Genomic DNA, 14,699 nt, shown 5'->3' on the forward strand with positions numbered 1-14,699 from the left:
GCTTAATCTTGATTTTCTGAGGGTATGAGTGGGAGGCTAAAAGGTGGATAAAGAGTTCACATTTTGCAACGTTAAAAAAAAAATTCCAGAGAAAAGTACAGAACAGAAATGTTTTTGTTGAGTTTCTTCAGCTGGAAAATTTGCATGACCGCTCGCACATTTCTTGTTCTGATATGTACCTATTAAAGGTTTAGACACACCTACCCACAGAATTTTTAATAAATATGTGTCCAAACTTTTGACTAACCTATTAATGTATTATTTTACATGTTTACAAATCAGACACAAAGAAACAATAGTGGCAACAGTTTTAAGCTACATTTTTAAAACAATCAGCCATTTATTTGTGCATTTTTCTTCTTTAACCTGTCTGGAGGAAAAGTTTAGATACATGCATGCTTCACTTTCACAAATTTGTGACTAAAATGACGCTAAAATGTGATCTCAGCACTCTGAGGTGTGTCACTACATTATTATGACAGGAATGTAAACAATGTACATTTGTCATTTCTTAAAACTTACAGTAAGCCAACTAAGCTCCTTACTTCCCTGTTCACACGGAACTTAACAGTTCTGTAGAAGAACAAAAATCATCAAAGCCATAATTTTGCATCAGTTTTGTTTATTATTTTTACATCTGGAATGCGTGCTGTAAACAAGGAGCATTTACTGTAGTAAACAGTTTTAAACTGAAATAACCTACCGAGATGGCAAAATGTATAGCCTACTTTTAAACAAGAGTAGGCGTACAAACTACAGCTTTAAAAAGATAGCTTTTAAAATATAAATTATACTGGATGCATCAGCAATTACTTGAATAGTATTCATTGTGCAATGGTATAATGTTTGTGTTGCCTTGACTGTACAGTTCATAAATGCATCTACGGGTGAGGAGTGTGCGTCAGATGAACTGTAGCAGGCTGCCCTCTGCTGGACGGAGAGAGCAATGCAGTCATCTGGAGACCTGCTGCCACGGTGGACTTTACTGGGTGTGCGCCAACGCCCCAGCTCCCAGCCCGTACCCAAACCCCTTGGGGCCAAAGTTTTTGCCATAACATCCTGTTGGAAACAAAGGTAATGTCATAAAAACTCAAGCTATAAAATAAAATAAACATAAATAAACATTTACTAAGCTTTAGCATCGATGTCTGACTAATAGCTGCTTAACTAAGACTTTGTTAGCCCCATTTTTTTTGGCAAACATTTATCCTTCCAGTTTGGCAGCAGAAGATCTGCACCACCAGGAGCAGGCATGCAGGATACAAAAGCTTGACATCCCTCTATGATTCACACAGGGAATAATATGTTACTGATGCATTGAGCAATATACAGGTTTTTTGAGGTAACAAACGGGCAAATGTGGCTCAAGTCTCACCTTGTTCTTCAATGTAAACTAAAAATTGGGTTGCTCAACACAGCTATGATAACACATAAGACAAAAAAATGTCCTTGAAAGACAAATATGTTTTATTTGGTGTGGAGAAATGCCATCTACAAATACTGAAATCATTGCTTTGTTTTGTTTATTTATGACCATATATCTACATCTTTGAAGTTTTGCATCAATAACTAAGTTTCATTGCATTGATGAAGCTGACATGAAACTCTTAAGCATCTAATTCATTTGAATTATTTTACACTGCTGAGTGTGTGTGTGGGGTTGATAGATAAACTACGCTAATATTTGCTTGTTAGGTTGGTGGAAATAGCTGACCTTGAATTTTATAAATGTCCAGTAATGTGAATGTTAAACGATGATCTCCATTATTACCAGTTTTTAGATTACATTCCTCATAATAACGAAGTTTGTTTAAAGAATTGGATTAACTGGGTGTAGATGCTGGATGAATGGAATAATAGCACCAAAAGCAAATATACATTAAGTAATTTAAATGCATCTGTTAAAACATGTATGAATATAAGCTAATATGAAATAACTTTGACTAATTACAATCGATAATTGTCAGGAAATGATCAGACTTTTTGTCATTGTTGATCACATATAAAGTGGGCCAAATTATTACACAGATGTATAATTATTGTACACCTGGCAGCACAGGTGGTGCTCCAGTGACTTCCTGTTAAGAAGCTCACTGCTTTTAAAGGACATCTACAAAAAAAATTAAATATTGTTAAGTTATTTTTGTGTCATCACAGACAGTTTCATTGTTGAAGATACTTTGTCATTGGAAGTGGGCTCTCTGATATTTTATTGTGCTTATTACACCTTATTAACTCACACACAGGCCACTAACAAAACATTACAAATCAGTTTCAAAATCTTACAAAAAACATGAATAATTGCAAACATCTCACATTTCACCTCTTTTGCTTTTATTGCAGCATCCAGTCTTTCTGGGTATAAATCCATTCAGTTTCCATGTCTTCACTTTGCATTATTTTTCCTGTCCTCTTTACAAAAACAACTGCTTGATTTTGATTTTGGTGAGAGTTGCACTTTGTTGATATAGTTTTGGATTATTTCTGTGCCATAAGGCAACAATCATCTTGATCTTCAGATTTCTGACAGACTCCTAAAACAGTTGCACTAAAACAGGCTGATGATCTTTGTACTTTTTTTTTTTTACCAGAAACTCCTGCTGCTGTTTTACTGTTGCATTATCCCTCTTGGAAGCCTCCCCCAAATAGTTATTTTCTTAATCTTCTAATCAGTTTTGGAGGGGCATCCTGTTTTTGCCAACATTGCTGTTTTGTCAGTTGTTCAACATTTCCCTTACTGCACTCCACCCTATGTCTTATTCTGTTAAGTTTTCTAAATAACGTGGATGGATAGCTGTTGGCTTTTCTTTCTTTCTTTCTTTCTTTCTTTCTTTCTTTTGGCTGTATTTGGTTCCACTCATTCCTGTGAAGGCAGAGAAGTTTTACCTTTGCAGTAGATTTCTCCATCCTTATCTGCTAGTGTGGTCGACTCAAGGCTCTTCCCACATGTAGCGCAGGTGAAACATCCGGTCTTATGCCAGGCCTGTGAAAACACAGAGGAAATTTTTTAAAAAGGGATGTGTTTGTACATGCACATGTTTGTGTGTACATGTGAGATTTGCTTACACTCCCAGCTCCGATCACTTTCTCAGCGGCATAGACAGCTTTGCCACAGCGAGGACACTTATCTGACCCCCCAAACTTCTGAGCCAGCTTTGAGGGGTTTGGGTTGTTGGTGGGACGATGCGGGGCCGATCTTATGGGGAAAGAGGGAACAAACGTGAATAAAGGCTCTTAAAGACAGAAAGAAATAGATGAGGTCCGAGGTTACTCACGTTTCTTGTGTAATACCCAGGGACTCTCCTTTGTCCATGCTCAGCGTACCTGCTCCTTGACCATAACCATAACCTTTTGGTCCATACTTCTTGCCATAGCATGCCTTACAGTAAATTTCCTCCATATGAGCGGCAACAGTTGTGCTGTCCAAATTTTTCCCACACACCACTTTACAAAAACATTCAGACGAGGACACACAGACACATGAAACTAAATTAATGTTTTGCATATTTGTGTACATGTTTTTGAGCACATTGACATGTTTAGATAGACTAAACGCTTCCTTTTATGGCTCAGCTCTGTTAAAGAAACATGTTCTCATTGAAATTCCATCACAGGAATGTTTGATAACAAAGAAGGAACATAAATATCTTTCCCTAGAACTCCATGAACTTAACCTTTCTTCAAACTAAGGGGCAAAAAGAGACTTATTTGACCACAGTGAGTTTTTTTTAAAGGGGATGCACTATAGACACTTTATTATTCAAAAGTCTCTGTAGTCTTTTTAGGGGTGTGATCCCCTTCAGATAGCTGTTTAAAATCCTAAATTCTACAGTGACATGCCAGCAGTCAGCGCCATCTGTGCTTTGTTTACTACTCATGTGTGCAGACTTTCTTTTGAAAGATCATTTTGTGTTGTATTTGATGCACCTTAAAGGTACAGGATGTGAGAATTACTGACATCTAGTGTTAAAGATAGGCATAGAAATAAGTTAAAATGCCAAGCACAGCTGTGATTGGACAGTGGCCATCACCGGCCAAAATTCCTCCAGAATTAAACATGTTTTCATCTGTGAGTGAATCCAGTGGCCTCAGGCGCAGCGATGACTGCACCATAAGAAACTACTTCTGATTTCCATTGTTATCAGCAAATCCTAATAAACAGTCATACATATACTTAACTGAAGATAGAGTTGAGCTTACAATAATTACAGAGTTTGTAAAAGTACTTTGTTTTTATTAAATATTTTATTGGATAAAGAATGAAATAAAAATATTTTAGGCTTGCTTAGTAAGCTGTTATTTTGTACAGTGGCAGAAAGTAAAGAAAAAAATGCAGATTAACCTTGCCAGAGTTACTGGCTAGGAAGTTAAACAACAGACAAACTAGAGTCCACATTAGGCTTTCATGACAGCTGTTTGACCGTCTCAACTAATGTCATTAGTTGTTGTTTCAACGAGTACTACAGGAAACATCAAGTAGTTTACTCACTGCACAGGAAGCAGGACCTGTGGAAGCTGCGTCCATCACAGAGAACCTCCTCAGCAAAGTAAACTGTCTTCAAACAGCGGCCACACTTGTTTCCTCCTCCTAAAGGCATCCTTTAGTAATGCATTCAACATGAACACAAACACAAACCCACACTTTAATTGTCAGTTAATAGAAATCTGTAATAATTTAATTTCTTAACAAAACAGTATAACCATAATAAAATATCACTCACATTTCAGAGAAAGGATTAGTTTTTTTTTTTTACGCATATAAAGATCTTTAATTGAAGTAGAAAAGAAATCATTCAGTTGACTCATAAATTCATCTACATGTCATCGAGCAAACTTAAATACAGCTTTTGTTGTAAGAAAGCCAGTTAAATATTCATATTTGGTTGCCTGTGATTCTGACTTTGTCAAGGCTGTAATTTAATTCCTCTTAGTTCTCTGTGGCTTTTGCAAAGAACCAGCTGGCTGTGGGGGGAAAAAATCCTTTCTACAGTATGTTAGAGACTAAGATGAAGATGAAAGCTGCTCTCTTGCAGCCAGAGCGGAAATAATGGAAATGTGGGATTTTGTGGAGAATTGTAAGTTGGTGGGATGTGAAAAACCTTTGTAATCTGCCTGTTTTTTTACCCTAAGTTTTTCACAGCATGACCCTCCCCATCCACTTCCACATTCCTGACTGTGTGCACCCTCCCACTTCCCTGGCCATGGCTTACACCTCCTCCTCCAGCCTTATCACTTTAAACCACTTTTTTTTTTAGACTAGACTGTATGACTCTGAGTTGCATGTTATTCTCAAAAGGCATGACAGAAGTCCAGAAAGTGGCAGCAACAGCACCAAAGTTAGCTTATTTCCTCTTGTAAATGCAGAGAACAGAGCTCTCAGGGTAGAGCATAAAAGTGTGAGCACACTTCCTATCACCCCTGGACACATTTCCTGTTTTTTAAAGCAAGTCATTACAATATCAGAATGACACACTAGCATAGAAACAATCTCTGTTTGAAGATGAAAACATAGCATCTCATCTCACAACTGACTGCTGTTATTTTCAGCTCTCTGTCTGTCGGATGTGGCTGTTCCAGCAGTGTAACACACACCTTAAACTTTATGAGGCTAGATAACAGACAGACAATAATGGCTTTAAGTGGTTGTGGCAGAAGGAAGTCATTTAGTTTTCTCAGAATATTTTCCAACATATAACTTCTTAATGTTTACCATCCCAGTAATGGTACAACAAAGAAAGCCCATTACATATATTTTATTACTATTATTTCTGAGCTTTGCTTTAATAACTGATTTCTGTCTTCTGGCTTATGGACTCCGAGTCAGTTTCAGTGGAATATTTTGAGAATGAAACAACTTGTGCTCGACCACATAAGTCTGAACTGAAAAGAAAATCTGGGAAATGGTGGTCAAGAAGAGACAAGTACAGGACGTGGAAAGTTAAAGGTCTTGCTTTCAGTTGTTCTGCACATTACCATCCACACTGACAAAGAACTGTAATTTCAGTCAACAGTTGTGAAATCACAATGAACGCCAGAAAAGGCAGAAATGTTAGGAATGCTTTTGCACCAGGCACTAACAGAAAAATACCTCTCTACCAGCCCAACTTGGAAAAACTGACTTCAGTGGGTAAGTCTGAGGTCTTAAAAAATTTAATTTTACTGCAGTTTTGGAAGCCAGGCAGTCACCGAAGGACAGAAAAGGAGGCTGAAAGCTTGGAAATACACTGAATGTAATAGCTTGAAATAAGCTAACTGTCTTAGGGCCAAGTAATGAGGTGAAGAATGTATGCCATTCTGCAAGTATAGACATGTAGAAGCACAGAAACTTAAGATTAAACAAAGTGATGGAGGTGAGCAGTGTGAAGCCTAAAAATAAGGAAGTGTGAGAATCAGTGTGACTACATGTGACATCCTGTCTGTTACTGCTGAGACTAAAATTTGAAGTCTTTAACTTCCATAACAACTTTAACTAAAGTCTTTAACGTCTCATGTTGATACCTGATTGCTTAAACAAAAGAAAATGGATTGCAAATGCTTTTCTGTCATGTACCAGCAGAAATTAGCGCTAGATGCAAACAAAAAACAGGAAGCTGAATCGCATTAACAAAATGAACATGACTTACCTGTAGATGGTAGTTGCTGTTGGTCAGTGATGATGGACTGACAGAAGTTTGACTCCCAGACTGGAGCAGCTTCAGTGCAGCACCAGGGTGCGTTCAGGAAACCAGCAAACCACAGTTAAATGACGTAACTGCACTTTAAATTAGAGAAACATGCAGATCTTTCAAGTTGACTGACTTTTCTCCGGTTGCCCCAGTGATAAAATGCTCCAGTAGCGTGTTTGTACGCGCCCCTATGCTCCTACGTTGCTTTAGATGCGTTGACAGGGAGGAGACTTTGTTTTTGCTGCTCCAGTGTGCAAAATTATTGCCTGTTGAGTAAGAAAGGGAGTTTCTGACTGACTCGCCAAACGAGACAGAATCAGTGAGAGGGGCGGTGTCAAAAAGGGCAATACACAGTTTTCCACATTTTAAACTGTACTGGCTTTTACTTTAGTGAAAATAGATTCTGTCCCCATGAAGGGGTAGGTACACAAAATGAAGAAGAAGCACGTGCTGTTCTGTTTTGAATCTTTACAACTATAGTTTGCAGAAGATCTGATGTTTGCAGCAAGCCTACAAATGTTCAGCCCTGCTAAACTGGGAATGTTGTATAGATTTTTCATAATAAAAAGAGTTTCATAATGTTCCAGTAGTCCAGATCAGGTTAAGAGGGAGGATTTCTTTTAATTTGTTTAAAAAAATCTATAATGATCTGATCTAAGCTGGATTTCTTTAAACATAAAAAGAGTTGTTAAAGCACTAACTCACCCTGTTTAACTCTGTTCAGAGGTCAACTTATAATTAATTCGAAGCACTCAATGGGAAGTTGACGTAATGTTTTTTTCTCAGAATAATTCAGCTTTATTAACGCAATGTTAACTGACATTTAGGCACTTGCTGTAAAAGGTCACTGAAACATGTTTAATGGATGAGAAAAAATAATTAGGGATAAACTGGAGCTACTTGCTAATGCAGAGAGAAAGCAAGGAGGATGGTCAGTGACTTCTGTGTCCACCTCACACTTTTGCTACCATCGTGTGGCCTCTCTGAGTACTGACTCATACTGAGCCGAACATCCCCTATTTTCTTTTGTTGATGTAGCTTTTTACTGCACTCCATTTCCTATCTGACATGTTAGCTTATTTCATAAAGAGAATAAAACACCTAAAAAGGGTAAATAGAAGAATAAAGTCCAGAGGCTTCATTATAAATCAATTAGTTTCACTCCAAGATGAAGCAGATGTTTATTCACTTTGTTTTCCACACCAGAGCAAAACTAAAGCACCAATGATAGCAGCCCACAGCTCAGAATGGTTCACATATTTTAGATACTGTCCCAAAATGACAACAAAACATTAAATCATGGGGTCAGTGTCTCCTGGAACTGTAAAAAGCTGACACACAGTTTCTTCTGGACCCTGTTAGAAATGTTATAATACCTGGGAAACAGCAATGAAATGAACAAATAGTGAACTTACAGTATATTGAAAATAGTAGTGACAGAGCAAAATGTCATATTAGCCAATAACACATGTCTTCGTGGCTTGTATGTTGAGTCTTCTATTGCAGAGCAAAATCAGAAGCACTTTGACATTACAGTCTGCAAGAGGAGCTTTTTTCCAGACAGCTATTTCCTGTCGGTGGCATTTCAAGCTGGCAGATTGTTTGACAGGCTGAGCTGATGAATTGAGTTTTTTCAAATCATCATCACCATCAAGCTGCACTAAAGTGTAAATAAAAGGAAAATGTGCTTCTGCAGGGTGTATTGAATAAAGTAGACTGACTACTGTTTTATGAGTCAGACGGTCATGTGACAGATGGAAGCTGAACTAATTTCGTTGTTGTGTTGACCTCAGTTACACTGAACACTGTTTTTAATGTCACAGATGTCGAGGTCAGAGCACGCTCGCATTGTTACAGGATTTAATGAACAAAGTGTGATTAAACTGCTGTGTTGTAAGCAGGAGTTGCCAGGCTTTCAGCTTAGTATCAAGAAAAAAATGTCCTTGTGAGGCAGTTTAATTAATCTGGACCTGAAAGTATTTTTGACAATTTTAGATTAAGGGTTAAGATTTTTTTTTCTTCCTCAAATTAAATTTGCATTAGATTGGCCATTATTAATAACTACAAATACATGTAAGATTCTATTTTCATTTATTTTGTAATAATTTCTTCTCTTTAAAGAAATAATTCCATCAGCAAACAGTACATGGGCAAGGGAACTTTGTATTCCCTGTAAAGTAAAGAGCTATATACATGGTAGAATTTGACTGTCAAAAACTTACATAGTGTAACATTTTATAGTTGATTCTTTTTACAGTTTTGGTCATATTGTCTAGTAAACCTGAAGTCAAAAACAAGAAAAATATTTCATTTGTCTTTGATAGATCTCTACATAAATGATAATCTTTCTTAATAAATAAATAACCAGACAGGATGTTTAGTCTTATCAGGGACTGTGCGAAAACCTGATAATAATTAAAGTCAAATTTATGCAGAATTATAGAACATTTACAAACTTTCAGGTACTTCTGTTTGGGAATCTGGAAGCTAAATCAGCCATGCAACAACAATCACAACAAGTGTCTTAAAAGGTCTTGTTCTGAATTAGTGCTATACATATAAAGCTGAATTGAACAGACTTTGAAGTATTCTAAAACTCTTACACTCCATTTCATTATCACAACTGGGACATAAAATTAAAATAAATCAAATAAAGTCCATTTTTTTCTGTAGTGTATTGTGTAAAGAAAAAAGATTGATTTTATGAGATGATTTAAAATCTATTATTCTGTGAGAATTTTTGTATTGCTTTATCATCCACTTATGGTGGATTATATGAACAAATGCAGATTTTTTTTACAGTATTTTGTAATAACATAATCCATACTTTAATCAAATATCACAGTGTTAATTATATCAACTTTATTTGGCAACTCACAGAATATAATAACATCATTACATCAGCAGATCTTTAATATTTCTTCTGGCTGTATGATTTATATCTTCTGTACTGTCATATATGTCTAATCTTTGTTTTAACGGGCTTCATCTCCGGTTGGTACCATGTGGTTTAAGACGGGGCTCACTGACGCCCTCTAGTGGTAACGGTGCTGTCACAACAGTTCCAATTCCAACACGAGTGAGAAAAACTCAGGATGTTGGTGGCACACTTTCACTGGAGCAATCTGGTTATACAGTTGATATTTTCATACAGAACCACTCACTTCATCTAAACTAAAAAAAATTGCTATGTTTGTTTGCTTTGTGTGTTTTTGTTTGAACATAATGGTACTGATCTCAGTCAAGCTGCATCTGAGGCCCAGTGTTCCAGACAGTCACCATGTTGAAGTCAGCCCCCCCCCCCCTTCATCCTCCATATGCCCCTCAGGGTGACAGTGACACAAGTGTCCTATTGTCAAAACAGCGTCTGTCAGGGTCTGTCTCTCGGGTGGGGGGGGGGGGGATATGCCTTGAGGGACATTTGAAGATTAGCTATGACATTAACCCTCTCGCCCCTCAACACACACACTCACATACACTCTTTGCACACGCTTGCACACTACTACCCATAATCCTCTGTAACAAGTCACTTCCCGTTTTCATGAGACACTGAGACAAAGCAACAGATCATGTGAGTGTGTTTTGCTTGTGGGTGCTTTTAGAGTGTTTCATACATTTGTTGGAATCTGAAGAAGGACAGAGGAGCAACCCTGGTGTTCATGTTTGGAGGTGAGCAATAAAATGATTGTTTTCAGCATGACAAACATACAGTATGAGCCTTTATGAGGAGGCATGAAGATGGTAGTTGCTGTTGTACAGGTTACATGTTTGGGGGAGGTGCTGTGCATTGTGGGCAACATACTGTATAATAATGCATCATGGTTGGTTGAGCAGTTCGTGTGTTTATTTGCATAATGCAGTTTTACTGTGCAGTTTATCCATTATGTGTGCATCTCTCTGGTGGAGTCTTGCAGATCGAGTCAATGTCTGATCGATATGTGGTCAGCCAGAAAGCTCTCAGTCCAAACTTTACTGCAACATCAATGCTGCACAGAACTTGATAATTTAGTAAGCACAAAAATAAATTGTGATTCCCGGAAATCCCATTTCATTTTGGAACTAAAGCTGCCGAATGCCCAGTTCTGAACTGAACATTGGGATTTGATCCTATTGTGTATCAGATTCATCATTAAATATGCAGCGCTGTCCCAAACAACACTGTACCAAACTGTAAGCCAGCATAGCAGAAATATGAGAAGAACAACGATACACAGATGCAGGAAAGATGCAGATTTGGCTTGGCAGAGAATTATACTTGAACAGAAAGAGAAACAGAATGAAACTTGCAAAATAATTAGATTTTGCAAACATATTGAGAATACAAATGGGTGATTTTGGAGTGGTAGTTTTTTGTAAGGTGGTTCCATGAACTCTTTATCTTTAAGATGTTATGGTGTTGCAGTATGTCTTGCTAATGTCTAACAGCATATGTCTCTGTTTGTAAACAGGATCAGATACTTCCACAAGGCTGACAGCTCATGGTCTCTTTTCTACTTTCAGTGAGGACAGTTTCGACAAGCTGAGTCACTGTATAGTTTGAAAGATCCCAGGAGAGCATTTACTCTGCTAATGTCACTTTCTCCTCCTCCTTCTGTATCCAGCTTCTCATCTCTATTGAATCTATTATTTTTTTTTTTTTACACACATACACCACTTCCACCCCCACCCGTTTTTCATTAGAAGAGTGGTTCAGATTAGAGGAGTGATGGATGGATGGGCTGTTCCTCCCTCTAGATGTGTTTCTTTTAGACACACCAGTACAGGGACACACATAAACAATAGATTTCTGTGTGATTATAAGAGTGTATGCAATTACAATCAGCAGATGCAAGCTTAATGCGATTTTGTTTTTGTCATTTTTTTTTTGCAGCCTGCTTTTTCTGCTTACCAATTAGATATTTAAAAGCCAGATGATGGATTTAGGCGTTTCACGTTTACAACTACATCTGTTTTAATTACCATGTGCTACTCACACTGTTGAAGTAGCAGGGGTTTAACGACACACAGACACACAAATTACACTCATCCAGCTAATGGAGCAGCCTGTCTTTGCTAGCTGGGTTTATATTTCAGCAGTGACCAGGAGGGAGCCCAGCCAACAGGTCCATTACTCAGACAGAGATAGAGATTGTGATGAGGGGAGAAAAAGGAAAGGGAGAGGCGGGGAAACGGCTGCAGGCGTACTGCGGCAGCAGCAGAGCGGCATGACGTGATAGAGGGGTGAGATGACGAACAGAGACACAGTAATGTACATGTACGCAGGTCAGTTTCACAAAAGTCAACAGAGGCAGGGATTGAGCCAGGCGCTCAGCAGCATACAGATTGGAGGCAAACTCACTCGCTGCTTTGTATACTGATGCATGGAGAGGGTGAGTAAAGCCTTGTGCTCACTAGTTGATAATTTACAGCTTTTGTCTTTTTCATTGTCAATTTCAGTCTTGTGTAGGTTCCCTTGTTTACTAATAATTAAATGCTAATTTAAGGAATGTTTCACCAGGATGATGGATGATGGTAGAGTGAAAAAAGATGAACAGAAGAAAAGGCACAGCTTAACTGGTATGAGAAAACAGAGATGGTAGTATTTTATAACCGGGATGACACGATTAGTCTGAGTCAGCATTACAGTGACAGCATGATTCAGTTTAGCATACATAGTATGTTTATGGCATAAGTAAAATCAGTTGAGAGTAGATGATGTGGAGAAGAACAGAGGTGGATTTGTTTACATACACCTGGTAGTTTTTATATTGTTAGCAGTCTGATTGCACTCTATCTTGTTTAGTCTGTGGGTGCATATGTTTGAACCACTCACCTGGCTTCTATAATAAATTCATGTGGAGTCAACATGTGCATTAAACAAACATCTTTCTCCTACAGCAGGTGATTCACATTCACTGGAAATATTGAAAGACTGAATTCTTGAGGTCACTGTGCTGGAAACTTTATAGCAAAAGTCATCATTCAATAGAGTTCAGCGATTATTACTTTACAAATAATGCTTGCAGAATTCACCATATGACACACTAACAAAGATCAGTGCGCTTGATGGTCTGGAAATACAAGGTTTCAGATGATATATATAAAATGTGTTGGGAAATTTCTGAGTTGAGCATTTTTCATCGTGAATCACTGCAGATCAAATAAATTTCCATTTGGGTCCCTGACTCATGATGACATAAAAAGGCCTCAATTCATTGTTTAAAAAAAAAAAAAAAAAAATCATGTGCATGAAAGAATGTTTTTTTCTGCCAGAAGATGAGAGTCCTGATTTCACCAACGAAAGTGACTTTGAAAATGAGTCACCTCCATACGGGGGTCCCTGATTGGCTAAGTTTGTCATTCTTGTTTGTCACAGTTTCCTGTCTTGGGGAATGGAGAGGTGCTGTGAACCAATGAGGGAGCAGCGGTGAGGATGCAACTGTGATCCAGGAAAAAACAGCCCATTGTTCCTTGGACGTCGGAGAAGTGTGACCTCCCTCCCGCCTGCTCAGCCCAAAGGCACACTGAAGAACTGGGTACCCCATTGACACGTAAGTTACTGATGTGAGGCGGCAGATCTCATTCATTTAATCATAAGAGTTTTATGAGCTCCAGATATTTCTATTTTTAGTGTGTGGTAGTTTTATCAGAAGAAAACTGTCTTTCCAGAAATCCTTTTAGCACATTTCAGTAGTTGGCCACTGTTATATTTTACTATAATCTGAGACAGCAAATTATTTCTGTTGTCTCAGTTGCTGCTGCTGGGTGGAAATTACATTTATTAACTATAGTGTCCAGACTGGGCGACACACAGAAACACACAGGCACTGCTAATGTCCTTCAGTTCACAGACAGAGAGGCCTGTGTTACCACTTCAGGTATTGATTTTGTGATGAGTCAGAGGGTGTTTATCACAAGGGTGAGCGTGTGTGTTTGTGAGAAAGGGTATACATGTCTCTTTGATCAGACATACAGTAACTCAGTTCAGCCAGAGCTTGTCATGAGACAGTGGAGCTAAAACAGTGTAATGTTGTTATCAAGTTGAAAGCTAACATTCAGTGCTGGCTGCCGTGCTGTTCTTGTTTTTCTCTCCCTAAAGAGAGTGCACACCTGAAAATACTGTGTTTCTTGACAGAGGTGGAATATATTTTTATCAGCTCATGTGAGTCGCATTGTAGTTATTTCAGTTCAAATTTATTCAAAGAGTGGAGAAGTGTAGTGAATGAGGTTCTTGATAGTGCAGTTGCACACAATATCCAGCAGGTGTCAGCACCATCCTGGCAAAATGACTGTGACACTGCAGTGAAATGCTTCACGTGGGTTTATTTATAGTTTATTTATTTATTTTTACTAAGCTTGCTTCATTCAATTCAACGTGACTACACCTTCAATCTGGTTATTCTTTCTTATTTTAATCTATAAAATGATTATTAACTGCCAGAAGTGTCTTCCTGTCTATACATTTTCAAATGTGTGATTATAAGGCAAAAAAAAGTAATGTTATATAATGAGGTATAACTGACCCATCTGTTACTTTGTAATCATAATGTGAAAATAAACAGCATTTTCCTCTTTGCAGTGATGCTTGAAATTGGAGAGGTTTTTAGACCTTCAAATCTAAAACATCTTCTGATTAGCAAAGAAGTTCATTTTCTTTGTACAAACAGCTGAATGATGAAGTTTCAAGTGCTACTTCTGTACAGCGCAACATTAAAATCCCAACACAACCAACAGATAAAAAGACATAAAAATGTCAAACAAAAGACTTATTCAGTTCATTTTCATCATTCAGTGTATCGTGTCATGAAGTTTTTGGACTCTGATAGTCTGGAGAAAGAAAGTGTTCATGAGTGTGAAACGTATGACTTGATCATCACGCAGGTGCAGTTCTGCTTTTGTACACAAACAAATTAGATTTCCGGGCAGCTTATAAAGAGAGTAATTTATGCTGTGAGTAGAAAAGATTGCAAAGCTACTTACAGTATGTATTAAAAAGTTTGGGTTTGACTGATCCACAGTGAGACAGATTATGTACAAATACAAAGATTTCACAAA

The 14,699-nt window shown here is 37.8% G+C and overlaps 2 protein-coding genes across 2 annotated transcripts in view; one reads left to right on the top strand and one right to left on the bottom strand.

Annotated features, from left to right (window-relative positions):
- Nucleotides 1-296: 296 nt before the first annotated feature.
- csrp1a (cysteine and glycine-rich protein 1a) lies at nt 297-6,951 on the bottom strand. Its single transcript, XM_042004538.1, has 7 exons — nt 6,799-6,951; nt 6,624-6,692; nt 4,490-4,599; nt 3,276-3,444; nt 3,067-3,196; nt 2,887-2,983; nt 297-1,059 (listed from the first exon to the last, which is right to left on the bottom strand). The coding sequence occupies exons 3-7, from the start codon at nt 4,596-4,598 to the stop codon at nt 983-985; spliced, it is 582 nt and encodes a 193-aa protein (XP_041860472.1). The 5' UTR covers nt 4,599; nt 6,624-6,692; nt 6,799-6,951; the 3' UTR covers nt 297-982.
- A 6,208-nt stretch (nt 6,952-13,159) lies between these two features.
- Nucleotides 13,160-14,699, top strand: part of LOC121651974 (neuron navigator 1-like) — a 79,254-nt gene continuing 77,714 nt past the window's right edge. The window contains exon 1 of the mRNA XM_042004471.1: nt 13,160-13,195. The gene's annotated coding sequence lies outside the window, so the exon portion shown is untranslated. The remainder of the gene's footprint in view (nt 13,196-14,699) is intronic.

The sequence above is a fragment of the Melanotaenia boesemani genome, chromosome 13 (genome assembly GCF_017639745.1).
Source record: "Melanotaenia boesemani isolate fMelBoe1 chromosome 13, fMelBoe1.pri, whole genome shotgun sequence".
Taxonomy (NCBI): domain Eukaryota; kingdom Metazoa; phylum Chordata; class Actinopteri; order Atheriniformes; family Melanotaeniidae; genus Melanotaenia; species Melanotaenia boesemani.

Excerpts from the sequence above, each read along its gene's own strand:
- csrp1a (XM_042004538.1), bottom strand. The coding sequence starts at position 4,598 with ATGCCTTTAGGAGGAGGAAACAAGTGTGGCCGCTGTTTGAAGACAGTT. Across the intron at positions 3,445-4,489 it reads CAGGTCCTGCTTCCTGTGCA|TGGTGTGTGGGAAAAATTTG; the intron begins GTGAGTAAACTA and ends GTTTTTGTAAAG. Across the intron at positions 3,197-3,275 it reads CTGGGTATTACACAAGAAAC|ATCGGCCCCGCATCGTCCCA; the intron begins GTGAGTAACCTC and ends TTTCCCCATAAG.